At 59.1% G+C, this 27830-nt stretch overlaps 1 protein-coding gene across 4 annotated transcripts; it reads left to right on the plus strand.

Annotated features, from left to right (window-relative positions):
• Positions 1-83: 83 nt before the first annotated feature.
• On the plus strand, positions 84-25149 carry TNKS1BP1 (tankyrase 1 binding protein 1). 4 transcript variants are annotated; one of them, XM_062196131.1, is made up of 12 exons: positions 84-158; positions 3079-3187; positions 4263-4896; positions 6692-6761; positions 11552-12919; positions 14792-16926; positions 22019-22364; positions 22604-22754; positions 22885-23021; positions 23745-23902; positions 24161-24233; positions 24691-25149. In XM_062196131.1, the coding sequence occupies exons 2-11, from the start codon at positions 3094-3096 to the stop codon at positions 24219-24221; spliced, it is 5154 nt and encodes a 1717-aa protein (XP_062052115.1). In that variant the 5' UTR covers positions 84-158; positions 3079-3093; the 3' UTR covers positions 24222-24233; positions 24691-25149. The 4 variants fall into 4 exon arrangements, with proteins under 4 accessions (XP_062052115.1, XP_062052116.1, XP_062052114.1 ...); XM_062196132.1 differs by having other exon boundaries at positions 100-158; positions 3076-3187; XM_062196130.1 differs by lacking the exon at positions 84-158 and adding an exon at positions 2666-2775 and having other exon boundaries at positions 3076-3187.
• The last annotated feature ends 2681 nt before the right edge of the window (positions 25150-27830 follow it).

Below are 27830 nucleotides of genomic sequence, written 5' to 3' on the forward strand. Positions count from 1 at the left end.
GGGGGCGTGGTCGTGGGCGGAGCTGGGGGCGGGGCCCCCGCCGGGGCTCGCACTGGCTCGGTCCCGCGGTGACGGCGGCGGCGGCGGCGGCGGCGGCAGTGGCGGCGGGGACTGGCGTCGGGGCGCCGGCGGAGCGGAGCCGGATCCCGGGAGAGCGCGTGAGTGTGCGGGGCCCGGCGGGCGGGAGGGCCAAGGAGGAGGCGGGGTCCGCGGTGGGGCGGGGAAGGGGCATGGGAGGAGTGGGCGCGTTCCAACCAGGACCTCGGGTTGCGGTGGTGGTGGTGGTGGTGGTGAGTGTGGGGGGGATCGTGACTAGGAAAGTTTGCAGGGGCTGGGGGCGCCGGGGCAGGGGGGAGGGGGCGCTGGCGCGTGTGCGCGGGCGTGGGGGGCGCAGGTCTGGAGCTCGTGCTGGCGGAGCCAGAAGAAAGGGGGGAGGGGGCGAGGGCTTGGGGCGGGGCTGGGGGCGGGCGGAGCGGCTGGAGGGACCCCCGCCTCCCCGTCCCCCGGGCCCGCGCCGTCCCCTCCTCCGGCTCCCTCGGCACGCCCCCAGCCACCCCAGTCCGCCCCCACGTAGCCGGGCCACCGTCTGCTCGCCTGCTGCTTCTCGTCCCGCGCGCAGGTCCTCCGCTGCTGCCGGCGTCGCCCCCTCCTCCTCCACCCTCCTCCTGCTCCTCGGCGGCCGCCGTCCGCTCTGTGTCCGGAGCTCCCCACCGGGCCCCTCCAGACAGCCCCTTGCCCCGGGCTGTTCTGTCTTCCCGCTGGCTCTCCCTCCTCCTGCAGTTTGCACGCTGTCCCTGCCGACCTCTCTGGCCCCGGACCCGCCTGGAGGAGGTTCTAGGGTCCACAGAGACGCCCCGGCCTGCGCCCCCCTACGCGAGCCCGGAGCCGCCTGGCCCCTTCCCAGCCTTGCTGGCGATCGCCTGTCTCCCGCGAACTCCTGCGGGCGGGGAGTGCTCCGAGCTGCTGCCGCATCTGGCCACCGCCTTGGTCACTGGGGCTCCTGGCCGGGGCCTCTGAGTTGCTGCGGCCACCTCCCTAACTGGGGTGGGGGGGCTCTGAGCCCACCTTCATGGCCACAGCCTCTCATCCTGCCGAGGGGGCTCATCAGGGCCCCCAGGTGAAAGCGCTTTTTGGTTCTGGGCCGGTTCGTCTGGGTTTCCACCCACTCACACCATGTCCCTTTTAATGACGTTCAAGGACAAGGAAGCAGCCTTGTGTTTTTTAATTTATTTTTTCTATCATGTGCTCACCCCCTCCCCGTGCGCGCACTGCACACTTGGCTTGGCGCTGCAGTTACTCGCCCACAGTGGGCAGGCCTCCGCACTGGTTGCCTGACCAACGGGTTGAGTATCTCTGCTGTCTTTGCACCCTCTTCTGTCTTTGCAACCAGCTGGGGCCGGGGCAGAGTCGGGGGTGGGAGGGTGAAGGGGACAGGTTTGCAAAGGTTAGGCACCTGTTTTTGGGGATTTGGTGCTGTCTTTCCAGACTACCTGGAGCAGGTAAGGAAGGTGGTGCCAGGTGCATGTTGGAGAGCCTTGCGTGGCCCTCGCCCGCTCTGTACCTAGCAGGTGATAGGTGACATCCCCCTTTCTTTGGAACCAGAGTGGCAGGCTGGAGAGCCTGGTGTGGGGTGGGGGGTGTCGTGTGGGTGGGAGGGTGCCTCAGGAGCCGGGGTGGGAACTGAGGAGGTGTGCAGCCCAGCTGACAGGACTGGGGCCTGGAGAGTGAAGGAATGGTCTTGGAATGCAGGCAGCCTGGCCTTGGGGGGAAAGGAGGAGGTGGTTGCCAGGGCTGTTAGCTCATTGGTGGTGCTGAACGGAATCCCAGGAATACTGGCCAGCGTTTATTGGACACTAATGTGCTGAGCGTTGTGTGAGCAGTTTCCATGCATCATCTCCCCGAAGCCTCCGGAGAGCCTCTGTAACCCCACTTCTCAGACCAGGAAGTTGAGGCCTGGAGAAGTTGCCCAGCTAAGGAAGTGGCAGACCCACCTGACCCACCCAGATTGGAGTCCTGAGATATCGCAAGTGGAGGCTCACCTGTGTGGCTTCTACCATGGGGCCGAGTCACTTGATTGGCCTGCTGATGCCCCCCTCAGAACCCCTTCAGGCCGGTCCTAGCCTGTGGGGACTGCCCACCTACCCCCTTCCCACAGGCTCTGGCTGTCCCACCCTGACTGTCCTGGAAGGGGAAACCCCAGGGAGTTTTCCCCCAGCACCCCCCCACCACCACCACCATGTTCTCAAGCCCTGTCCCGTTCTCCCAGCCCAGGCCTGGGCCGGCTCCTCCTTCCTCTTGGCGAGGCACTGGAAATCCAGTGGGAGGCCATTGCTATGGCAACGGGACTAGGCCCTGGCTTTACCTCATCAAATTCCAAGCTGAAGCCAAAGCGATTGAGAAATTAAAGAAAAAAAAAATGTGTTCCAGATGTTTACTTTTTTATTCCTTATTTTTCCGTGTTTGGATGAGACAGCTCCAAGGAGGGGGGGGGGGGGGAGAGCCGGAGAGCCGGGCAGGGATGTGGAAGGAGAATGGGGAGAGAGAGGGGAGAGGGAACCACTCCCAGCTGCTGGAGGGAGGGAGGGAGAGAGGGAGGGAGAGCGGGAAGGGGGAGGCATGCCGCGGGGCGGAGCCCCAGGTTGGGGAGGAGCGGGTTTTTCCCGTCTCCCAGGAGGTGATTCACGGAGAGGCTTCAGACTGCACTCTTCTTGCTCTGTCTGCAGTAGATTCCTTCCAAGGGGCTCCTGGCCCAAGCAGGGGGGCTGCCTGGGAGCTGTAAGTGGGGGTGTCTCAGGGAGCTGGTAGGAGGAGGCAGCTCCCTAAAGCTCCAGGACTTTGGGGTTAGGAGAGCAGAGCTGGAGAGGATGTGGGAAGAGTTGAGGACACGCCTGCTGGGGACCTGGCCTGACCTCCCCAGCCCCCTCCTGAAGTTCCCTCTTCCTGTCCCACACTCCGCCTCTGTGGAAGTAGGAGACCCCTGGGCTAAGCCCGCTGCCCACACCCAGCTCTCTCCCGCTCTCTTTTCCCGAGCCTCCAGCCAGCGCCGCTCACGCGCTCTGCTTCCTATTTCTCAAGCAGGATCTGCCGCATGTGATGAAAGTGTCTACTCTCAGGGAAAGCACAGCCATGGCTTCCCCACCGCCCCGGGAGACGGAGGAGGAGCTGCTGCCCGCTGGCTCCGAGCCAGGTACCCATGGGTGCAGGGTGGAGCCGGTGGCTGAGAGGAGTGTGGGAAGGGCGCAGGCTGCACCCCTGTTCCATCCTGGGGGGTAGCTGAGTTGAAGTGTGTTGAGGTAGCTGCAAGGGAGGGCGGCAGTACTAGGAAGTGCGGGCTAGGGTGGGAAGGCCCTCGGCTCGGCTCGCATTGAGAGCATAGATCTCCAGCACCTCTAAGGGCAGACAGGACCCATGGGGGTGATGTGGGTCAAGCTGTGTGTTTTGCAGGTGGGGGTAGGGGCTGTGGCCAGGAGAGGGGACCCCTGAGACCCAGAGGGAGGCCTGGAGTGCACCCACCCGGGTTTGAGCCCAGGCTCCTGCCTCCATGTCTCTAGACTCTTAGCCAGCTGAGTGGGTGCTGGAGGGTTCCACTAGAAGGGCTGTGACCTGGAGTAACTGCGATGCTGTTTATCCGGCATTGGAATGCCTTATATAGAAGGAAGATTTCTGGTCTTGGTTTTGAGTCCCCCCCACCCCCCTAGCAGATTTACTTTTGTTTGGCTTAGGTCAATAGTAAGTTTGCATTCCTTGGTCACACACCGGATGACAGTGGGGAGGTGGCCTGGGTGTGTGCTGGAGGCGGGGGTAGCTGGAAGGCAGGGTGAAGAAACAGAGTTGGGGTGAGAAGTTTACTGTGGGGGATGCAGTGGGGAGAGGGCTCCATGGGAAGACAGTGGGCTGACTGGTGTGGCGGGAGATATTTGTTTATTGGCTCATTCATTCATGTGTTTGATTAGAGCATGTGTTTGATTAGAGTAGGGTGCAAGGGGAAATGAGGTGCCAGCAGGGCCCTTACGTAGCTTTAGTTTAAAAGGGGAACTGGTGAAATAACTTTGGGAGTTTGGAGAAGGGCGAAGATGCTTCTGGAACGTGTGTAGAAAATCAAGGAAGCCTTCATGGAAGAGGTGGTATTTGGCTTGTGCCTACACAAGCGTGAGCATTCTGAAATTGGAGGGTGGGAGATGAGGTGGAACAAGAAACACAAGAAATTCTGCTTCTTGGTTCTTCTGACAGCCCCCCACCCCCACTCCCCTTTCCTTTTGTAGGTGACCCTCGAGCCAAACCCCCTGTGAAGCCTAAACCCCGGGCTCTGCCCGCCAAGCCAGCCCTGCCTGCTAAGCCCAGCCTCCTGGTGCCTGTTGGGCCTCGTCCCCCCCGGGGTCCCCTGGCCGAGCTGCCTTCTGCCCGGAAGATGAACATGTTGGCGGGACCCCAGCCCTACGGGGGCAGCAAGCGTCCCCTTCCCTTTGCACCGAGGCCTACGACCGAGACCTCTGTTGGAGGAGAAGCCACCCCAGAGCCTGGGAAAGAAGAGGCTGGGAAAGAGGAGCTGCCTCCTCTGACGCCCCCAGCTCGCTGTGCCGCCCCAGGGGGCGTGCGCAAGGCCCCTGCTCCCTTCCGTCCAGCCTCGGAGCGCTTTGCGGCCACCACGGTGGAAGAGATCCTGGCCAAGATGGAGCAGCCCCGGAAGGAGGTGCCTGCCAGCCCTGACCGCCTCTGGGGCTCCCGCCTCACCTTTAACCACGATGGTAGCTCACGGTATGGCCTCAGGACCTACGGCGTGGCTGCTGGTCCCAAGGAGGAAGACAGCAGGAGCCTGGCCAGAGATTGTCCCCAGGAGGGGTTAGCAAAGACTCCTCCAGAGTGCCAGGAAGAGAACAGCAAGACCCCCGAGGAGAGGTGAGGGACAGGGTGGGGTGTGCTGCTATATATTTTGTTGTAGCTTGGAGGTCCCTGAGGGCCAAGGACCAAGTGGGTGGCCCTGTTTGGGGCCATGACTTTCATCTTGAGGCTGGTTGTGTGCCGTGAATATGGACAGACCTGGTCTAGGTCACAAAGCCCTGCCTTGGTAGATGGCGTTGTCATTGCTGTGTGCTTTTGAAACAAACATTGTCATTCTCTTTACAGAACTGATGCGTGTGTATCGCAGAGTGTTCGTTCACACAGGATAGAAGTTTGCTTTCTTTTTTGCTTGCTATTGTTTAAAATATTTATTTATTTTATTTGAAAGGTAGAGTTACAGAGATACAGAGAAGGAGAGAGATCTTCCATCCGCTAGTTCACTGCCCAAATGGCCGCAGTGGCTGGAGCGAGGCCTGACCGAAACCAGGAGCCAGGAGCTTCTTCTGGGTCTCCCACCTGGCTGCGGGGGCCCAAACTTTTGGACCATCTCTACTGCTTTCCCAGGCTCACTCATCAACAGGAAGCTGGATAGGAAGTGGAGCAGCCAGAACTTGAACCATGGCTCCTATGGGATGCTGGCACTGCAGGCGGCGGCTTCACCCACTGTGCCGCAGCGCCAGCCCAGTTTACTTTCTATATACTGAGAACTGGGCAGCAAACCTTGCCTCCTGGAATCCTGTTTGGTGAAGGGAATATTAGATCCATTTTAGAGATGGGGAGACAAAGGCTCAGTCCCTCAGCAAGTAAGGAGCAGAAAGGGGGTTTGCATTCAGGTCTGTCTGATTGCCAGGCCCCTCCTGTGTGCAGAGTGTCAGGTTTGGGGTGATGTGTGTGTGTGTGTACCGGTAGGGCGCAGCCCCCTGTGGAGGGCTCTATGGGAGACAGAAGACAGGAGCACATGGTGATGCTGGCCCAGCTCTTACCTGCACAGAGATGACACCTGGTTGGATACATTTGCATATTGCATATGATCCATTTCCCTTTTGCACTGGAGCAAAGGAAGACTGGCTAGGAGGTACCCCTGCGGGTGGGGGTGGGGGCACAGGTCGCTGGAGGAGGCGGCTGAGGAATCTCAGGAGCGATCAGCTGCACAAGGCCCTCTGGGCAGGCAGAGTCAGCTGCAGGCTGGGCTGGGCCCAGGGACTCTCTTCTGCCTTGCATTGCGGTGAAGGCCAGGGCTACTGTGGTCTGGCTGTGTGGAAGCCGAAGGCCCCTGCCCGGCCCTGCCCTGCTCTCCAGCCCTGCCCATCTTTCACCCATCTTTTCACCTGGAGACGTAGACCAGGGCACTGTGAGGTTGTCAGGCTGGGTTCTGCTCTCCCTTCTCTGCCCCTTCCTCTCTCCACGTGGAGCTTAAGAGGAACAACTTCAGCCTTGGAAAACCTCTCCCCCCCTTCCCCCCGAGCCTCCCTCCCACCCCCAATCTCCCAAAGAATATTGGCAGGACAGTCGGGACCAGCTGCAGTCTCCTGGGCTGGAGGAGAACTTTAACCCCTTCCAGGGTAAAGGAAGGAGGCTTTATCTTCTGGGCATACAGGACACTTTTCCTGCAGGAGCTGGGCCGTTTAACTTGTTAGGTGTGGGTTGGGGATTAGCGCTGTCCCCTGGGACGCTTGCTGAGTGGAAGCTGGACAGTCTTCCCGCCCCTCGCCCCTTGCCTGCTCCTCGTGGTGCCAGGCAGGGCTCAGAAGTAAGTGCTTGGGGGTGTGACCTCGCTGGGGGTGTGACCTTGCTCCATACTGAGACAGCCTTTCACATTGGTGCTTCCATTTCCTGTCTCTCTCCCTCACAGGAGCCCCACTTCTGCCGTGGCCGTCAACGGGGACCTGGCTAAGCCGGCCAGCTCTGAGCCAGCTGCTGATGTGAGTTACCTGCGGCGATGAGTCAGGACCACAGTGTTTTAGAGCTGGAAGTGTCGCTGAGAACCTCTGGTCCACTTTCCTGTAGCTCACACGGGGACACGGAGGGAGTGACTTGGCCCAGTGACTGGCTCCAGGACCCCAGGCCGGTGCTCGGGATCACTGAAGGGGCTAAATGTGGCTGATGCTGTCAGACTGTTTGCTATAAACAGTAATCAGAGTGCCCGAGCCCACTTGCACTGATTAAGCACCTACTGTGTGCTGACCAACTTGATCCTCACAGTAGTTCTGGCTAGTAGACCCTGTTAGTCCCATGTGACAGGTGACAATGCCAGAGCTCACAACGACTGAGTGACTTACGCAGGCTGAGGCAGGGACTGAAGTGTCTGCTTCCAGTGCCCTCTCTTCTGGGTTTGGAAGAGGGAGAAGTCTTTCTCTTTGGAGCTCCTGGTTTGCCTCCCCTCTGCTCCCACTCAGTGCCTCCTTGCCCGAGGAAGCATGGTAAACTGTGGCCCTTCTTGCTCAATGCCCCTGCAAACCAGACGCCACCACCCCCTCTACCCTGTGCTGGGGACTAGACTCCATGTAGTTGTCATTCCAGCAAATATTTACTGGGCAACTGCTATGAGCCAGGTGCTGGGGAAACAGCAGAGAATGAAGCACGTACCTTCCCTGCCCTCAGGGAGCGCACCTTGGGAGGCAGTCACACAGCCTGGCGTCTCTGTAAGCCCAGCAGATACGCAGTGTGTCACACAAGTGCGAAAGCTTCAAGGGGAAAGGGTGCTGGACCAGGTAGCCGGGGAAGCCCTCCTTGCAAAGAAGGTGTGGACCATGTGCATGTGTGGGGAACAGCGTTCGTGGCAGAATGCATCGCACGTGCGATCCAGAGAGCTCTGGATCCGGGAGCTCAGGATCGCAGGGAGAGAGGCGGAGGACTCAGCGGTGATGGGGTTGGATGACAGGGACCCCGCAGGCTTCTGTCCCTGTGGGCCTTTGGCTTGAGTGGGGAGAAGAAATCTCAGGTGGGTGGAGTTGAGGAGTGTCGTGCTGCTGACTTGGATGGAAGGTCACTTTGCCTGCTGGGCTCAGAAGAGCTGGTTGTCAGGTGGAAGGGGCAGCAGCAGAGACCAGGGAGGGGGTTCTTGGGATAATCCTGGTGGTAGACGGTGAAGGCTTGGACCCTTGTGGAGCTGAGAAGTAGTGAATTCTGGAGAGAATGCAAAGGTGAGTTGGGCGGGGCCTTCAGGTAGATTGATACCAACAGAGAGAGAGAGCAGAGCCCAGGGCGACTCCAGGGTTTGGGCTGAGCAGCTTGGAGGATGAGGCGGCTGTTTACTGTGATGGGGGCTTCGGGGGAGGAGCGGGGTGGGGGTGGGGGTGGGAAGGATTGGGAAGACAGGAAGCGTTTGCTCTGGATTTGTTGAGTTTGAGATGTTTTTTTAAAAAAAATGTTTGTTTATTTTCATCTGCTTGGAAGGCAGCGTGACAGAGAAAGAGGGTCAGAGAGAGAAATCTTCCATCTGCTGAATCTTTTTTTGTCTCCCAAATGCCCGCCATGGCTAGGGCTGGGCCAGGACAAAGTCAGGAGCCAGGGACTCTATCTGGCTCTCCCATGTAGGTGACAGGGGCCCAAGCTATCATGTGCTGCCTCTCAGGATGCATCAGCAAGGAGCTGGATTGGACATGGAGCGCTCCACCATGGGATGTGGGCATTCCAAGCTGTGGCTTGACCCGCTGCACCACAATGCCTACCTTTTGTTTTTTAAAATTATTTTCAGTTAATTATATATAGAGTTCTTCCCCACCTGCTGGTTCACTTCCCAAATACCCACAATGGTGATTGGTCCCGGCTGAAGCTGGGAACTCAATCCAAGTCTCCCATATGGGTGGCAGGGACCTAATTACCTGAGCCATCACCTGCTGTGTTAGCAGGAAGCTGCAGTTGGGAGTGGAGCCAGGACTCAAGCCCAGGACACTCTGATATGGGGGCCAAGCATCTCAATGATTGGGCCAAATATGTGCCCCAGGATGCTTTTTAGATACCCAAGTGGAAACATGGAGTGGGCAGTTGGAGAGCCAAGTCTGGCACTCAGGGGGACGTGAGTTAGGGAGAGAAGCTGAGGACTTGGCAGTGTAGAGACTGTGGTTCAGACTGGCTGAGGTCACCAAGGGAGCAGGTGAAGGTGCAGGAGGTAAGAGGCCTGTGGCATAGCCCAAGGGACTGGGCGCGAGCGAGAATGAGATGGGAGGGGAGGCCTGTCGAGCTAGGGCAGCCTGTGGCCGTCCCGTGTGCTGTCAGGTGCCGCTGCCAGGTCATCTAGGGTGAGCACTGAGAACTGGATTTGGCTTCTGGGAGGTTCACAGTGACCTTGACAGGAACAGGTAGGTAGGTGGCAAGATAAAGGAAAAAGCCTGTTTGGACTGGGCTCAAAAGAGAATGGGACAGAGAAACTGCAAAAAATGCCTATAGACCACGCTCGCGAGAAAACAGTGGTGGCTCAAGAGAGAGCTGGGGTCAAGAGTGATTGTTCTGATTTTGTATTCTGAAGGCAGAAGAAATGAGAGCAGTTGGTGTGCTGATGGAAAGAGTCCAGTAGCAAGGGAAAAGTCAGTGATGCAACAGAGAGAGGAGGGGTTGGCCTTAGCCAAGAGCAAGGACAGTGCCCTGCAGTGGGAAGGGAGGCAGAACACTGGGCTCACCGGCAGGTGGCAGGTGGATGTGGGCACAGGACACGAGGGTTCTCTGCTGATGGCCTCTGAGTTCTTGGAGAGGACACAGAGAGGTTGGGGAGGAGGTGCTGGAGTTGGAGGAGAGATGTGGAGGCAGTGCCTGGGAGCGTGGGGGAGCAGATGGAAGGGGGACTGCGTTAGGATTCTGGGCAGCTCCGGACCAGTTGGAGTCAGTGGTGAATTTCAAGAGAGGTCAAGGCTGGGTGCTTTCTGCAGCCACATCCAGCTGCTCAGGAAGGCCAGGCTTGGTGGAGACTGGGTTAAACTGTCTGAACAACGTGGGGAAGGGAACGAGGGAGTTGGGGGTGTGTAAGAGGTGGTAAAAAGAAAAGTGAGGAAGGCAGTGGGAAAGATGAGGGGGAGGTAGGCTTCGTGGGCTGTGCTTCCCAGAGGAGTTCAAGAAGGAGAGGATGAGCTAGGGGCCGGCGTTGTGGCACAGCTGGTTAAGTCACTGCATGGGATGCCTGCATCCCATGTCTGACTTCCGGGTTGGAGTTTGGGCTACTTTGCACTCCTGGTCTAGCTTCCCACTAATGTGCCTGGGAGGCAGTGCACTGTGGCCCAAATTCCTGAGTTCCTGCCATCCACATGGGAGACCCAATTGGAGTCCCTGGCTCCTGGCTTCAGCCTGGCTCAGACCTGGCTTTTGGCCATGATGTGGGGAATAAACCGGAAGAGGGAAGATCCGTCTCTCTTTCTATCTCCCTCTCTCTGCCACTCTTTCAGACAAATAAATACATCTTTAAAACAAAAGCAAACAAGAGTGAGCGAGACAGAGAGGAGTAGGGACAGGTGAGCAGGACACACAAAGGTGGCATTGTGGAGGGGTGGCGGGTATTGTTGAGGACGAGATCTGTGGCCTTGGAGGAGGAAGGCCCCAGGATCACTGGGGACTGAGGAAGAGGAGGTCAGAGCACAGGGAGCCAGGATGTTGGAAGGTTCGACTCTGGCTGTGGATTAAAGCAGCAGGGTGGAGGGGGCTGCAACGGGAAAGGGCTGTGGGTGCAGTTTAAGGCCGTGAGCTTTGGAACTAGAATGTTGTAGAGAAGAGGGAGGGTGGCAGGAACAGGAGGGGCCTTGAGAAGCAAGTCAGACCCTTGCCTCTGTCCAGACCTAGGAGGCGCTGGTGCAGAAAAAAAAATGCAACAGAAGCCAGGGGAGCTTGACCTCTGGGGAGGGCAAGGTCAGAGGGAGCCAGACTCACTTCGTTGTCTGGGGACCAGCAGAGCAGAGCAGTGAAACGTGCCGGGCCTTGGTACCCCCTCTGCTGCCTTCCTCCCGCCAGTGTCTTCCTTCTGCAGCAGCTGTTGTCCTCTGTATACCCCAGGGGCTGTGTGCGTGAATCTGACACAGTCCTGGCCTGTCCGCGTCGGGTGGACGTTGTTGTCATCAGCCCCGTGGCACAGACAGGCTCAAGAGACCAGTGGTCGCCATCCAGAGCGAGGGCCTACAGCTTGTAGGAGCGGTGCTGGGTGGCGCCATGCTGGACACTTTCCCTGGCTCCCCAGCTCCCTTTGCCGAGTCCCACGGCCTTCCTGCTTTGCTCGGGCAGCACTGGGACCTGGGGACACACAGGGGGAGTCAGGGGGAGCTGGGGGAGTCACTACTCCTGTGTGCTTCCCTGGAGCTGTACTGGGCTTCCGGTCCTCCCGCTCCTGCACGCCCAGATGGTCAGAGTCCCGGTTCCCCTTTTTGCTTTTATAAAGCAGGTGTTCTTGACCCATTACCATGGCCTGCTAGGGGATCCTTAGATGCCCTTTGGGTTGGGTGGGCGGGGGGTGGCTCCAGCCTCCTGAAATAGTGTCAGTGACCCTGAGTGAACAGAGCCAGGAGCCCTTCCTGGGACAAGACCCACAGGACGGCTCCAGGACCCCAGGAAATTTGCAAAGCCCTCCCTGGGCCACCTCCAGGGCCTCTTCCCACTGTCCTGAGCTCTAGTTTCCTCCTCCCATCTGGGGAGTGAGAGGCCCAGGGAAGAGCTGGCCTGGGGTTTCTACGGGGTTGGAGGGGCCTCCCCGACCCAGCGGAGAGGGGAATGATGGCTCTTGACCTTTCTCTTGCAGGTTTCCAAGCCCTGGGATCCCTCAAGTCCAGGCCCTGCGTCAGAGCCCGGAGGCTCTGCCAGCCTGGACCTTTCTTCCCCAGCCTCTGCCCCCGGGTCTCCTCGCCTTCCTTCCCCCAACGAGGGCTCCCCCTGCCATGCTCTGCTGCCAGAAGCCCAGAGTCCTGTAGCTCCCCACGCTTCCCCCTGCCTCCCTGCGACCCCAGCCTCCCCCAGGGCAGCCCTCCCTAATGAGGGCCCCTGGCGTGGCCCTAGCCCGGGACTCCCTGCTGAGCATGTCCCAGAGGCCCCCGCATCCGGCAGCCCTCCCCTTGAGGGTGTCTCAGGGTGCCACGGTGTGGAGCAGCCCCCACCCGTCTCGCCCCAACCCCCCGTTGAGGGGAGTGAGTTGCTGGATATCACTCGGACTTTCCCGTGTGGGGAGGAGGTAGCAGCCAGGGCTGACCCAGACCCCCGCCCTGTTAGCCTAGCCCAGCGCAGATTCTCTGAGGGGGTGCTCCGGCCATCCGGTGGCGGCCAGGACCAGAAGCTGGGGGGCTCGCTAGCTGCCCTGCCCCAAGGCCAGGGGAGCCAGTCGGCTCTGGATCGTCCCTTTGGGAGTGGGACAGAGTCCAACTGGAGCTTGTCGCAGTCCTTTGAGTGGACATTCCCCACACGGCCCTCGGGCCTGGGGGTGTGGCGGCTGGACTCCCCACCCCCCTCCCCCATCACCGAAGCCAGTGAGGCCGCTGAGGCTGCAGAGGCTGGCACCTGGGCTGTATCCACCAGGGAGGCAGGGGCAACCCAACAGGGTCCAGGGGCCGGGTCACCTGCAGGGGGCTCGGGAAGGCCTAATTCCTGGGCTCAGGGGGATGATCCAGGCATCTCCCCACCTCCAAAGGGCGATGGGGAGAGTCACCCTCAGTCCCCAGCTGTTCCCCCGGAGCCCCTACCCCCAAGCAAGGGCTCCCCTGAATCGCCCTTGCTGCAGGCAGAGGAGCGCTACGAGGAGCGGGAGCCTGTGGCTGGACAGGAGTGCTCCCTCCCCCTGGCCACCAAGGAGGAAGCCCTGCCCATGCTGGAGCCGGTCCTGGGGCAGCAGCAGTCAGCACCCCCTGACCAGCCCTGTGTCCTCTTTGCTGATGTCCCTGACCCTGGGCATGCGATGCCTGCCGAGGAGGAGACCCTGACCCTGGCCCGGGCTGAGACCACGCAACCCAGGACAGAGGCACCAGACCCCTCTCGAGTGTCGCCGGAGCCCACAGGCCCTGAAGGCGGCTCTCGCTGGCTAGACGACCTCCTGGCTTCTCCACCACCCAGTGCCGGCAGCATGAGGCGGGGAGCTGGAGTGGAGCCAAAGGATGCCCAGTCACCGACTACCTGCTCTGAGGTGAGGACAGGGGCGTGGGGAGGTGGGGCCTTGGGATAGAGTTGGGAGCGGGGCAGCTCTGGACCTGCACCCTTAAGCCCTGTGATGTGGCGAAGCTGGCAGAGTTGTACAAGATTGTGTGTAGGGTTTAGAGTGTGTGCAAGTCCTGATGCCAGCAGTCTTGGGAGTGTACCTTAACCTCCAAGCTTCAGAGTCTGTTCATGATAGTAGCGTTTGCCTCTGAGACTTGTACTGCAGGTCACATGAGATGGGAAGGGCACTTGGTACAACGCATGGCCTAAGTGTTCCTTCCATCGTTACCAGGAATGTTCTGCAAGGCCAGACAGCGTAGCCATTCTGAGTGTGGGCTCTGGAACCTGATGGCATAGCTTTGTCACTTGGCTCTGCTATTTCTTTGTCTAGTACCTTGACTAGGTTGCTTTTTTGCCCTCTGCCTCAGTTTCCACATCTGTAAAATGGGGATAACAGGTGAGTTGTGGCTCAGAGGGCGATGGTGAGGATGAAAAGAGTTATGATGTGGAAAGTGCTGAGGATCCTGCTGGGCTCATCATAAGGGCTTTAGTAAGTATTGCATTTTACAGATGTTATTATTATTGATCTTAAGGCCTCCTGTGTAGACCGGCAGCTGAAGCCTAGAGTAGGCAGAGCCTTGTGTGGAATTATCCAGCAAGGTGGTCACTGGACCTGGGCCAGGACACCAGTTCCCAAGCCTTTCTCCTTCCTGGCTGCCTCTGAATTTAAGGCCCAGGGTACGTGTCTTTTGACATCTATTCAAGCCTGGCCTAGGCTGGAAGGGGCAGGGCTACAGGGAGAAAGGGAGGAGCCTAGGGGCTTCTGGGGTGGGCAGAAGAGGAGCAGGAAGGGGTTAAGGCCAAGCTGACTCTTGCAGTGGGTGTGTCTGTCCTGGGATGTGGGTGACTCAACGGGCTTCTGGGCGGGGCTGCCAGAGCCGCAGCTGCTCCTGGAGGGAGCAGAGTGGAGCCGAGTGGAGTGGGGCCAGGGCCAGTGAGAGCCAGAGCTGTCGGACAGGTCTGGGCTAGGGAACTGAGGGAGCAGCCCAGCCCTGTGTCGGTGCCTGCCGCACCCAGCAGCCCCAGGCTGATCTGGGGGCGGGGGCCATGTCCCGGCCTGGGGACGGGGAGGCCAGCATGTCTGTCCTGGAGCGCCTGCTGGCCAACGCAGCTCTTCGAGATGAGGCCGGCCGGCTCCGCGCCCCTGAGCCCCCGCCTCGCAAGCCCACAGGGGTGAGTCAGAGCCAGGTGTGTGTGTGTTGGGGGGATGGGGAGCCCTGTGCCAGTGGCTGCCTCTCCTGTCTTTCTCGGGAAAAGTGAGGGCCCAGAGGTCTTCTGGGGGGAGGGTATTTGCTGCAGGGAAGAGGGGCCTGGGTCCTCACCCGCTGGTGTTGAGACCTCGCCTTGCAGTAGAGGTTGGGGAGGGGTTTTGAGGCTTGACAGCTGAAAGTGTGCTCCCTTCCCCTGCTCCTATACGGAGACCACTCCTCCAGGCAGAATTTCTCCTGGCCTTTGGCCAAGTGTTGCCCAAGGGCTGTAAACATGACCATGGGACCATCGATTGAGTGCCCATTGTACGCCAGGCGCTTCACTGAGTGCTTGGTTTCCGTGATCTCGCTTAACCCCATCACAGCAGCCCGGTGCAGTAGGAATTACGCCAGCCTGGGGATGAAGACCCCGAGGCTAAGAGAGGTGAAGTCATTTGCTCAAGGTCACACAGCTGGCACCCAAACCCAGGCGTTTTGTTACCAGAGCAAGGCTCTCATGCACCAGGCAGCTCCAGCTCACGGTCCAGATTGACTTCCACCCCAGCTGACTCTAAACATTGATTCTTCTTCCCCCCTGCCCTCCCCCTTCCCAGGGACTCCTCGGCTGGGCCCAGAAAGATCTGCAGAGTGAATTTGGGATTGCTGCAGACCCACATCCCACCGGCTTCAGTACTTCCAGCTGGTCCCAAGAAGCTTCTCAGGACTATGGCCTGGGGAGTTCGAGCCCTGGAGGAAACTCAGGCCTTGGAGAGAGGGACTGGAGCAGCAAGTATGGGCAAGGAGCAGGGGAAGGGCGTGCCAGGGAGTGGGCCAGCAGGTGCGGGGGCATCAGCCTGGAGGAGATGGAAGTCACCAGCAGCCAAGATGGGAGTCAGGCATCTGCCCCAGGGGGCTTCACAGCCCAGGACCGGGCCTTTGGAAAGCCAGCCCAGCCGAGCAGCCCGCAGAGCCAGGAGGTGGACATTCAGGACTGGGAGTTCAGAAGGAAGGATTCGCAGGGCACTTACTCCAGCCGGGATGCCGAGCTCCAGGACCGGGAGTTCGGGAAGAGAGACTCGCTGGGTACTTACAGCAGTCGAGATGCGAGCCTTCAGGACTGGGAGTTCGGGAAGAGGGATTCTCTGGGCCCTTACGCCAGCCAGGAGGCAGATGAGCAGGAAGGAGGCAGGGAGGACCACCTCCGCAGCTACAGCAGCCAGGATGCTGAGGAGCAGGACCGCGAGTTCCAGAAGAGAGATTCCCTGCTCGGCTCCTATGGCAGCCGGGCTGCCGCGCAGCAGGACCGGGAGTTCGGGCAGAGTGCTTGGCTGAAGGACTACAGCAGCGGGAGCAGCTCCAGGGTCCTGGGCGCCCAGGACACGGGCTTTGCAGCAAGAACCCTGAGCTCAGGCTTCAGTGCCGAGGAAGCCCAGCAGCAGGATGAGGAGTTTGAGAAGAAGCTGCCCAGTGGAGAGTCCAGCAGGGATTCAGGCCGGCCAGAAGAGAGAGAGTCGGGGGGCTTGTTCAGCCCCAGCACCCCGCAGTTGCAGGACGGTGGGACACAAGCACAGAGAGACCAGAGCAGCTGGCAAGGCAGCGACACCAGCCAGGAGGTTGGAAGGCTGCAGGGGAGAGAGCAGGCAGGGGGCCAGGGCCCTGATGCTGCCCTGGAGGATGGGGAGACGGGGAAGCGAGGCTGGGCCGATGAGTTCAGCCTCGGTGTTGCCCCCCAGCTGGAGGCAGCGTTTAGCCCCGGGCAGCAAGCCTGGAGCAGGGACTTCCGCGCTGAGGCCGCTGAGAGGGGCCGTCAGTTCGGCGTCATCGGCAATGACAGAGTGAGCGGTGCTGGCCTAAGCCCTTCCAGCAAGATGGGAGAGACTCACCCTGGGCCTTCGGGGAAGACCACAGCCGGGCCCATGGACTGGACTGACCAGCTGGGTCTCAGGAACTTGGACGTGTCCAGCTGTGTGGGTTCTGAGGGCTCGGGTGAGGCCAGGGAGAGTGCTTTGGGACAGATGGGCTGGTCAGACAACCTGCACTTGCGAGACGTGGACCTGGCTGGCAGTTTTGAGACTGTAGGGTCTGCAGAGCCCAGGGGCATTGGAGCTGGGGAGAAGGACTGGACCTCCGATGTGGGGGTGAGGAGCAGAGATGTGGCTGGGGTAGGGGAACTGGGAGGCCACGGCCAAGCCAGAGAGAGCGGTGTAGGGCAGACCGACTGGTCAGGCGTGGAAGCCGGAGACTTCTTGAAAGCTCGTGAGCGTGGAGTGGGACAGGCAGACTGGACGCCTGACCTCGGGCTTAGAAACATGGTCCCAGGAGCTGGCTGCAGCCCTGGAGAGCCCAGGGAGCTTGGGGTGGGCCAGATGGACTGGGGCAACAGCCTGGGCCTGAGGAACCTGGACGTGCCCTGTGCCCTGGAGTCTGGGAGTGCTCGGGGGTGTGGAGTGGGCCAGATAGACTGGGCCCAGGACTTGGGGCTTCGGAACGTGGAACTCTCCGGGGCCCCAAGTGAAACCAGGGAGCATGGGGTAGGAGAGGTGGGCCCAGGCCCAGAGCCGGGCCTCAGGAGCAATGGTGGCTTGGCCCTTGACCTGGAGGCCAGCGATGCCTTGGAGACCCGGGAGCTGGGAGTTGGTGAGACAAGTGGGTCAGAGACGCAGTGGGAAGACAACACCTCACCTTCCTTGGAGACTCACCCTGAAGACCCCAGGATGGAGACAGGAGAAGCCCCCAGCTTTGGAGCCAGGTAAGGGAGCTGCATGGTGAGATGGGGGTGGGAGGGTGGGGAGTGCGGTGGGTGTCGGAGCTGTCCAAACAAGCTGGACCTCTTTGATGGGGCCGAGAAGCAGCTTTTCCCATGGACTTTGAGTGTTTGGGAAATGCAGACACTTTGGACTGTCAATATTCAGTTCTGTTTTTGAAATTTGACACCGACAGGTGAAGGTGAGGTGTTTACGTTTTCACAACCCATGCTTGGGTCTTTCTTGGTGGTTTTGCATTGTGTGCTTGGTTTCTGTTGGGTTCCACCCGTGGACACTCTGGTGCTGTTTCCCAGGCTTGCTCTCCCTGAGGCTTCAGGGGCTGCTAGGCAGGCAGCATGGATGCTTTCATAGGCATGGGGAGGAGGAGCCCACGTGTTCTCGGCCTGGGTCACCGGCAGCCCAGGGTGGAGTGAATGGTGGCTCTCACTGGTTCTGAGGGGTTAAGCGCTTTGGGCTCCTGGCCTACTCATGTCATAGAGCCAGGAAGAGCGCCTGAAGGGTGTTGGGACCTGGCTCCTGGCCTTGTGACCTTGGCCTCCGTAAACCAAGGTACTGATAGGGAACTTTCCAAAGGTTCACACTGGTAGTTTCCAGGCCAGCCACAGTCTGGCTGATGGCTGCATCCATTTCAGACATTCCCATCCATTGAGATCTGGCTTTGTTCTCTTTAATGGGTAGGAAACAGCATTTCCAGCCCTGGCGTGGGAACTTCACCCTGGGCCCAAGCAGGGGGCACCGATGATAGGGGGCAGAGAACAGGGACGAGAGAGATTCCTTAGGAGGCTGGAGGGTTGGGAGACACCGTTTAGGGTGGAGAAAAAAGGAGGGAGAGTTGAAAGTGGACAGAGCATGGGACCAGCAATGTACCCAGTAGGGGTTGAGCAGGGGCCTCCCTGGGAAGTAGGCTGTGGTGAGGCCCTCAGGGAGGGGGGTGCAGGTGCACAGGACCAGGCGTCAGGAGGGATCCCGGAGGAGCCGCCAGACCCCCTGAGCCTCCTTTTGAATGGTTAGACCCAGGAAGCCCAGGGGCCCAGCTGCGCTGTTGCTGGTGCAGGGGCCTGTGCAGGCACGGCGTGGCTGCTCCCAGTTCTCTGCCTGTGTCTCTTAGAACTCTGCACACCCTGGTGCTCAGCTGTGCATCTTGCTCTCCATCCTCCAGGGCTGCCCTGTGAGATAGGAAAGGGATTTGGATCCTGTTCCGGGAGGCAGGGTGACCCGCGTGGGTCAGAGTCCGCGGCAGCTCATGGAGACTCATGTTCACTGCCTTCAGGTGTGGCTCCTGTGGTCCGGACTGTTAGACTACCCAGGAGCGGGGCCCGCCACTCTCTGCCTGTCCCTTCTGACTGGGACAAGTCAGGTGGCACTTGATTGAGACAGAGGGACAGAGGGAGGCTGCCAGCAGGTGGGTGGGAGTGGGGGTGGCGATTGTGGAGGCAATGGGTGAGTGGCAGGAGATCAGGGCGGCAGAGACACGTGCTGCTGTGTGAGCTTTTGTGTCCCTCCGACCTTGGTGTGCTCAGGTTTTCCCAGCTGTGTGCCTGTAACCTGGCCGGTGTTGACATGACCTGAATCCAGGGCTTCGCTGTGATGTCACTCGGGCTAGCCTCGCTGCATTGCCACTGAAAACATGCCCCCTCCGAAGCTGAGAGGAAGCAGTTGCCTTGGAGGGGCTTGTTTGCATCTCGGCATCAGCAGGCCACCTTTTCCGAAATGTGTTCTCAAGAATCCCAGGCTGTGAGCGCGTTTGCAAAACGCAGTCCACTCTGGCCGTGCTGGCCTCGGTGTTTGTACCTCGGGACAAGGGCTGCAGTCTTTCCCAAACCTCTTTAACAGACGGCCAGGGACTTAGTGTTCTGAGCACAGAGTCTAGGAAGAGTCCGCATTGTGGAAGGTTGCGCTTGCGAGTCCTGGAGGTTCCCTTTCTAATGAGAAGTCCTCGAGGTTGGCTCCCGGTGGCCTGGCTTTGGGCCTGCCTGCCAGGTTTGGATCCCGAGTCTTTCACCAGCTCTGCGACCTCAGTCAAGGTCCTTCTCCTCTCAGGGCCTCCAGTTCCCTATCTGTAAATTGGGAGTGCTTTGATCCTAGTACCAGGAGAGCTAAGAGTGTCCTGATAAACCAGCCTGGAAGAACAGTCGATGCCCACATTTGCATCTGTTTTGCAAATTTGGATGTGAGGTGTCCATAGAGCATGCCCTGGGGGACATTTCTTGTCATTGTTCCTCATTTGGACAGGGGTGTCCCTAATGGTAGTCATTGGCTATACCACTGTCTGGCACAGCTGTGAGAGACAGCATGGAGGTGGGTGGGGGTGGGGAGAAGATTGGGAGACCTCTGGGTCTGGGGCCACCTTGTCCTGGTGGGAGTGGTGCTCCTGCCCCTCCACCCCCCCCAGAGCTGGTGCACTGTCCTCTCTCTCCCTGGTCTCCTGCCCCTTGCCTGGGCCCCGGAGATACAGAGGCCATTTTGGGGTCTTCACAGCGTCCAAGAGGACCCTTAGAGATCATTGAGCGCAGTTCCCCCATTTCGTGGGTGGGGCAGCTGAGGTCTGGCTGAGACCTCCTCTCAGGCTGGGCACCTGTGGTGAGGAAGATGATGACGACCCTGATAATGTGATGTATTTGCCAGGCACTAGCATGTGCTAGGCGTGTGTTCTGCCAGCACCCGCAGCAGAAGTTGAGGTCCTTTCATTAGCCTCACTTTACAGGTGAGGATACCGAGGCTCAGTGTGGTGCAGCCCTCTCCCCCAACCCCCTGCCCATGGTAGGGGACAGAGCCAGGTCTGTTCTGAGTGCTGGGGCTCAGCACCCACTTCCTAACCACTCTGCTTCTTCTGTGTCCCTGCCGGAAGGGCATCAGGATGTGGGTGTTCTGGGCCCTGGCTGGGGGTGGAAGTGACCTGAGTACAGTGGAGGGTGCAGCTGGGCGGGGGGGGGGGGGGGGTTGGGAGGGGTGCACACTGCATTCCCCAGGACTCTCCCACCCTCTGCCCTCCCTCCCTATGCCTCCACCCCCACCCCCATGCCCCCAGAGCCCTCCTAGCTCCTGCCACTGGCCTCTGCCCAGGTGGCTTGGAAGTAGTTCTGGACCTGGGAGTGGATCTTCCTACCCTCCCTGGGACGTTTCACATCCGCTTAGCTGCAGGGCCTGCCCTCAGCCTCCTCTTCACCCCACCCCAGGGAGAGCCTCTGGGCCTGGCCTCTCCAGGCCGGGGTGGAGTGCCCTCGCCCTTCCCAAGCCTCCCTGACTTTAAGCTGCCCGTCAGGGTGGGTTGGCTTTGGCCCCCAGCCAGGGCCGCTGTCCCTGCCGCTGCCTTGCCGCGCTGCTGCCTCCCTCCCTCCCTGCCACCCCCCACCCCCGCCCCAGACTGCTTTAATTCCAACTGTCAGCAGCTTGTGGAAGGACAAACTGACACGTTCTCCTTCTCCCTGCCCCCTCTTCCTGTTCCACATTGACTCACCTGCCTCACTCTCCTCCCCCGCCAATCCCGCCGGGAATTCGGCGTCCTGGCTTCCGGGCACTGCCCCGCCAGCCTTTCCCACACTTGAGTGCACAGTGTGAGTGTGTCGGGCGTGGCTCTTTGTGGTGCGTGGGGGCCAGCACGCCCCCTCCCTGCCAGAAGTGTGCATGCAGCACGTTCGTGGTGTCGGGAGTGGCAGCTGGACATCAAGCGGGTGCCGATGAGAGTGTGTCTGTGCCGTGCTTTGCTTTGCCGGAGCAGCAGGCAGAAGATGCCTGAGCTGTGTCCGGGTCCAAGGTGACTCAGTGTCTCTTTCACTCTGCAAACATTTGCCTGGTCCGGCTCCTGGCCAGGCACAGGGCCAGGTGCTGGGGGCATAGAGGCAAAAAGGAGAAAAGGGCCCTGACTTTGCCCTTGAAGAGTTCCCAGACAGGCCGTGGTGACAGAGTGGCAGAAGTAGGCGCTGGCACAGGCGGAGCCCATGCTGTAAGGCTGAGAAGGCCCACAGGGGCTGCGGGCAGGGCAGGCTGGGGGCATGGAGGCAGGACCTGAACTTGAAATGAGGGGAGAACCAGTGAGGGGACATCTGGGTATGTGGGGAAAGCTTGCCCGGCGAGGGGCGGCTTGTTCAGACATTACTCAGTGAGGGCTGGGAGTGTTGCTGCCATTCCAGGTGGCTCTGAGACATTGGGAGCAAAGGGCTGTGGCATGGGGCATGGGGCTGAAGATGACCAGAGTGGAACAGGCAGGCAGGCAGGCCAGTACCTGACCCATCCCAAAGAGCGTTACGGCCCCAGCAGATACTCCTGGGAGGGAGCACTTTGACAGCATGGGATGTAGGTACACTAAATGTTTTATATAACATTGTGTTCAGGCTATGTGTGTAAGCTGTATGTAAATACAAATGAACTTTATGTGTGTGTGGGTGTGTTTTTTTTTTTTTTTAAGATTTATTTATTTGAAAGGCAGAGTTACAGAGAGAGAGAGAGTGAGAGCGCTCTTCTATCCTCTGGCTCACTCCCCAAATGGCTGCAATGGCTGGGGCTGTGCCAGACCAAAAGCCAGGAATCCAGAGCTTCCTCTGGGTCTCCCATGCAGGTGCAGAGACCCAAGCATTTGGACCATTCTCTGCTGCTTTCCCAGGTGCACCAGCAAGGAGCTGGATCATAAGTAGAACATCCAGGTCTCAAACCAGCACCCATGTGGGATGCTGGTGTCACAGGCAGTGGCTTAACCACATGCTAGGCTGCAACACCAGCCCCAAGTTTCCTGTTTAGACTTGGGTCCTGTCCCCAGAGTATCTCACATGTATGTGGATATTCCAAAATCTGGGAAAAACCTGGAATACGGAGCACTTCTGGCCCCAAGCATTCAGATAACACAAGCTCCATCTCTAGGACGTGGCAGATTGGGAATTTGAACCCCTCAGGCTGGCCCAGCCCTCCTTCCCCCTGTGCTGTGCTGCTCAAGGCCTTGACCTTGTCCTTGCAAAAGGAGTCTGGGCAGGAGAGGGAGGGAGAGGCTGGGGCAGGAGCAGGTGACTCCTGTGAAGCGGGCTCAGGAGGCTGGGGGAGGTGGGCCTCATGGGTGACCTTGTTCTCTGTCCATCCCCTTTGCAGCCCCAGTGGGTGCCTGGCCCGCTCCCCACCCTCCGGCTCCCAGGACCTGCTGGAGGGCATGCTGGCATCTGGCAGCTCCAAGGCTGGGGCCCGTAGGGAATCAACTGCTTCAGGCCACAGGGACCTGTTGGAGGACCAAGGAGCCACAGCGAGTGCCGACCAAGGGGAGCCTTTGCCCGCCTGGAGACCCCAGCCTGATGGTGAAGCCAGCCGGGTGGAAGAGGTGGATGGCACTTGGGGCCCAGCCGGGGCCAGGCAGGGCGAGCAGGGGCCAGCCCTGAGCCCTTGGCGCCCTCCGCAAGGGCCTCCCCCCAGCACTCCCAGCCAGGACTTCTCCTTTATTGAGGTCAGTGGAGGGTGAGCCCAGGGCCATGGGTGGGCTGTTGGCGGTGCAGGGGCATGGCAGATGGCGCCAAAGCCCCGTTTATGGAGTTTCCCGGAGGAGCCTCAGCCTGGGAAGAAGAAAGTGGCTGTGGGGGGGGTCCTGGGAAAAGGAAGCTCCACCTGCTGCTATTGAGGGTGCTCCTGTGGGTGGGGCAAGGCCATGGCGTAGGGATGGCAGGGTGTCACCATTGTCCTAAGCAGGATACCGAGGTCCTTGACAGTGCCATGTACCGGAGCCGTGCCAACCTAGGACGCAAGCGTGGCCACCGAGCCCCGGCCATCCGGCCAGGGGGTACCCTGGGCCTGTCGGAGGCGGCAGAGTCGGATGCACGCCTGTTCCAGGACTCCACGGGTAGGGGCAGTGTCTTCTTTGGTGGTGTTTCCATTGGCGTTGGGGTTAACTGGGCCCAGGTTGTGGGAGGTGAGGGTGGACATCTAGCGATGCTACCTGCACTCACCCCCTCCCTCCCGGGCCTGTGCAGAGCCACGAGCTGCTCGGGTGCCATCTTCAGACGAGGAGGTCGTGGAGGAGCCTCAGAGCCGCCGGACACGGATGTCCTTGGGCACCAAGGGGCTAAAAGTCAACCTCTTTCCTGGCCTGAGCCCGTCAGCCCTGAAGGTATCATTGGATTGTTCAGCAGACACGTGCAGCCCCTGGGCCAGCTGACCACCTTGCACCCAGCCTTTCTGCTACCCATCCTTCTACTCATCACCCATTTCCCATGCCTCTCTCCATTCTGCTCTCCAGTGAGGGCCTCAGGAGATCCCTTCGGGCCCTGGTGGACCCTGTGCTGTGTGCTAAGTGGGATGGAAGGAGAACACAGTGTGTTCTGGTCCAGGAACCTCAGGAGTAGCAGTGGACTTGAGCCATGCTCATAACTAGCTTGGGTGAAGGGAGAAGTTTAGGGGTCACCAGGGTAGGCATAGATAAGGGCTGGGCCTCTCCAGAGAGGGAGGAGTTTACTTCCTGAGGGTGGGTGGGAGGGGGAGGTAGGCTGGCTTGGGGAGAGTCTCAGGAAAGCACCTGCCCTCAGCCTTGAGGTAGGCACTGCCGTTGGCTGTGGGGGCTGGGGCAGTTGGAGGCATTGCAGACAGAGATAACAGATGAGCAAATGCATAGGAATGGGAAGTGACCGGTCCAGCTTGTCTGAATGCAACCCGGTGGTATGTTTCTGAGGACCTACTGTGTCCTGGCTCAGCTCCCAGGGAAGCTCACCTCTATGTGCACTGGGGTAAACAGCCTGCAGAGGAGTCAGTGCGTGGTCCTGGGGACTGCCTGGTGCTCCATGAGTCCTCCTGCCCGTACCTTTTACATCTGTCTGCACCCGGACTTGTCTCTCAGGCCAAGCTGCGGCCCCGGAACCGCTCAGCAGAGGAGGGGGAGCCGGTGGAGAGCAAGTCCAGCCAGAAGGAGTCTGCAGTACAGCGCTCCAAGTCCTGCAAGGTCCCGGGGCTGGGGAAGCCCCTTGCGTTACCTCCCAAGCCAGAGAAATCCTCAGGGTAGGTGACCGCAGCTCCAGGCACCGCTGACCCTAGAGAATTTGTTTGCAAAGGGAAACCGCACTTCACAGAAGTGCAGAACTGAGCCCGAGGGAGGAGGGTGCATGCCCCCGGTTTACTGTACGAGTCAGTGGTGGAGTTCCAGGCCCCCGGCCGCTCTTCTAGTTGGGAGACGGAGTGGGGGTGGTTCCATCCCTGCCACATCTCCTTGTGTTGTACCCTTTTCCCAAAGTTTGTCTTCCACCCCCTGCCTTGTAGGTCGGAAGGATCCTCGCCCAACTGGCTGCAAGCCCTGAAGCTGAAGAAGAAGAAGGTCTGAGAAGTCACTAAGGTGAGGCAGGTCCTGGGCATGGATCCAGGCTGGGGTTCAGGTGTGAGCAGGGCCTGCCCTGGAGGACACGGGAGAGTCCCTGAACCCACTTATAGCCATGCAAGACTGGGAACAGGTGGGGATGCCAACCTCTCAGCACTGACTAAGGCCATTGGCTCCCCAGGTTTTATCCCCAGGGCAGGCTGTTGTCTGGCCTGAGATGGAAGACGAGTTGGGGCATCTGTCCTGATCCCCGGGCTCAAGGACGGTCCCCCATGCCCGTGGCCCATCTGAGCAGGGTCAGCCAGCTTTTCTGGTCTGGGACCTGTGGGGGCACTCACCAGGCTCAAGGTCTCAGCGGAGACCTCGCTCACAGCTGGGCTCCAGGAGGGGAGCCAGGGTGGGTGCCGGGGAGAGGAAGCAGCAGAAGCTTCCCTAGTCTGCCTGACTGACCTCTTCTCCTCCCTCCCTGCTGCAGGCCCTACCATCTGGCAGTCTCAGGCAGTGCCCGCTCCTGTGGGGTCCCTGGGTGAGGAGACGGCTGGAGCCCCACCATGCCCCAGGCTGCAGCCTCTGTCCCCCTGCACCTCTGAGGAGCATCTGGGGAGGCACATTTATGCACTTTGTATCACCTGCCCAACTTCCCCTGCCCCATGCCCTCCCCTTTCCCCTCGCCTGGATTCCGTCACTAGTGGTCGAAGGTTTTGGTCCTTCCCTCGCTGTCTTCCCTCCCCTGTCTCTGCTTCCTCCTCCAGCCTCCCTTGGGTTTTCTTTTGATACCAGTTTATAGCATTTTTTATAAAAGCCTTTGATTTTTGTAATGGGTGGAGCACTGCCCCAGGCCCACCCTAGGTCTCCCCTCGTCCTGCCAGGTGCCTCACAGACACCAATGACATTTTGCCACTTGAAACAATAAATAAAGTTCTTTTGGAAATTGGTGCTGCCCAGGTCTGCAGTGTGTGGTCATGGCTGCCCGCCCTCCCGTCTGAGACTGTGGTGGACAAATGCTGGTTCTGTCCCTGGAGCATACTCTGACATTGGACGTGTCACTTCCTTTCTACTCCCTGGACTCTGTGTCCCTAAGGAGGGTGTGTTGGTAATAGGATTCAGACAACCCCTAACCATGGCCCAGGCCAGGGTGGGCTATGGGTGGGGAGGCGCTCTGTGCCCTGAGGTCAGTGGAGCCCAGGTTCCTGCCCTGTTGTGGCTCAGCCACAGCCAGAGGCTTTGTAGTGACAGTGGGGAGGGGGCCATCCTTTGGGAGATGGCCGTGGGCCTTTCAGGATGCTGTAACAAAATGTCATGAAGTAGGTTCTTAGAAACCATAGAAAATGTGTTTCTCACAATTCTGGAGGCTGAGACGTTCACAGTGAAGGCACCGGCAGGTGTGGTGTCTGGTGAGATCCCAGCTCCTCTTGCTGCGTCCTTACACGGTGGAGGGGCAAGGCAGCCCTCTGAGGCCTCTTGTGTAAGGACTCCACCCTCATGACCTAATCACCCCCAGCGGGCCCTGGCCACCTCATGCTGTCACCTTCCAGGTTAGGATCTCAGTGTCTGTCCACAGTCTTCTCTCAGTTAGACCTGGATGAGACTTGAGGTATGATTCACGCCAAGGCAAGCTGCTCTCTGGTTGTGAATCTGACACATGTTGTGAGCTTCCAGATATGTCATGTGAAATCAAACACGGATGTCCAAAATACAACAGTGGGATAGGCTCAGGACAGATCTTACCATTCCTAAAGGGAGAAATAGGTAAGAAAGAAAGGGTAACCGGACCCAGGCAAGTCCAAAACCATATGCCTTGGTGATGGATCATCTTCAACTTGAGGCTCTGCCCTCTGGGCCCATGGGGCAGAGGTCCTGCCTCTATATCTGCCAAGGTTGTGGCTGTGTCCCTTGACAGATCTTTGTGTTAGCTTCCCTTCTGTGATGCTTCTGGGCCTGGGCCATGCACCCATGGCTTTCTGTGGGCTGGACATGCACACTGGGGGCTGGTCTGAGGTCTTAGGGGCAGCCCCGCTCCGTGGCTCCACTGGACATTGCCTTAGTTGGGGACTGTATAGTGGCCCTGCCTCTGTGGAGGGTCTCAGCCTGGGCTCTGAGGTTCTTACAGGAATCCTTTGAAATCTAGGGAAGTTGGGGCCTGGTGTTGTGGCACAGCAGGTTAAGGTGTCACCTGTGATGCCAGCATCCTATATGAGCCCTGGTTCAAGCCCTGGCTGCTCCACTTCCCATCCAGCTCCATACTAATGCATCTGGGAAAGCAGTGGAGGATGGCCCAAGTGCTTGGGCCCTTGACACCCAGCTTTGGCTTGGCCCAGCCCTTGTTGTTGCTGCCATTTGGGGAGTGAACCAGCAGATGGAAGATCTCTTTCTTTCATTGTCTCTTCCGCTCTGTAACACTGCCTTTCAAATAATTAGAAAAATAAATCTTAAAAAAATAAATCTACGAGAGTTAACAGCCACATGCCCATAGCTTATGCACTCTGTGTACTGGCTGAGATGGTCACCTGTGTCCTCTGGGGATGGGGTGGCTACTGTGGTTCCCATGGCACTTGGACCCACTGAGATTGAACCTGTGGTGGCAAGAAGAGCTGTGATGGAATGGAGGGAGCGGAACCTTGAGCCACTGCTGGGCAGTGAGTGTTGCTGTCCCTTAGGTGCATGTGGTCTCTGCTTTCAAACTGTTTGTCCCTGACCCTGGCACCGTCCGGCTGCAATGGGAGGGCCAGCTGGATAGTATGACGTGCCTGTGGAACTGTCCTTCCACTGCTTGGATGAACAGCACCTGGCTGGTCCCTACTACTCTCCTTATCAAACAGTTGCTTGGCCATACCTTTGTTTTTTCTCTCCTGAACATCATTCTGTCATTTTTGTTTTTTTGTAATAGGCACAGGTTGAAACATTTCCAAATTTTTAAGTTCTGCTTTTTATTGATCAAGACTTCCATCTTGAAATAGTTTTTGTCTTCTTGCATTTCGCTATGAGCATTCAAGGGAAGCAAAGCTTTACTTTCAACACTGCTTAAAAATGTCTTCAGGGGCTGGTGTTATGGTACCATGGGTTAAGTCACCATCTACGACCTCAGCATCCCATATGAGCGTCCATGTGAGTCCTGGCTGCTCCACTTCCTATCTAGCTCCCTGCTAATGCGCCTGGGAGAGCAGTGGAGGATGACCCTAGTACTTGGGCCTCTGCACTCGCGTGGGAGACCCAGATGGAGTCCCTGGCTCCTGGCTTTGGCCTGACCCAGCCCTGGCTGTTGTGGTCATTTAGGGAGTGAACCAGCAGATGGAAGATCTCTCTCTCTGTCTCTTTCCTCTTTCATTGTTCACAAGTTCTACCTATCACGAAGCACTAGTACATGAACTGAACTCAGCCAAGTTCTTTGCCACTTTATAGGAAGGGTTGCTCTCCGGTTTTCAATAATGCGTTCCTGATTTCCATCTGAGACCTCATCAGCATGGCCTTTACAGTCCAAATGCCACCACACACTGCTGGTGACCGTGGAAGCATCGCCCGAGAAGATGGAGGCTTTCTCTGCAGCTTTCGCCTTCCGAGCCCCTGACAGTCAGCTCATGGCGGTGAAGGCTTCCTCTTGCCCTCATCGCAGCATCC

This window comes from Lepus europaeus, chromosome 7 (genome assembly GCF_033115175.1).
Source record: "Lepus europaeus isolate LE1 chromosome 7, mLepTim1.pri, whole genome shotgun sequence".
NCBI lineage: Eukaryota > Metazoa > Chordata > Mammalia > Lagomorpha > Leporidae > Lepus > Lepus europaeus.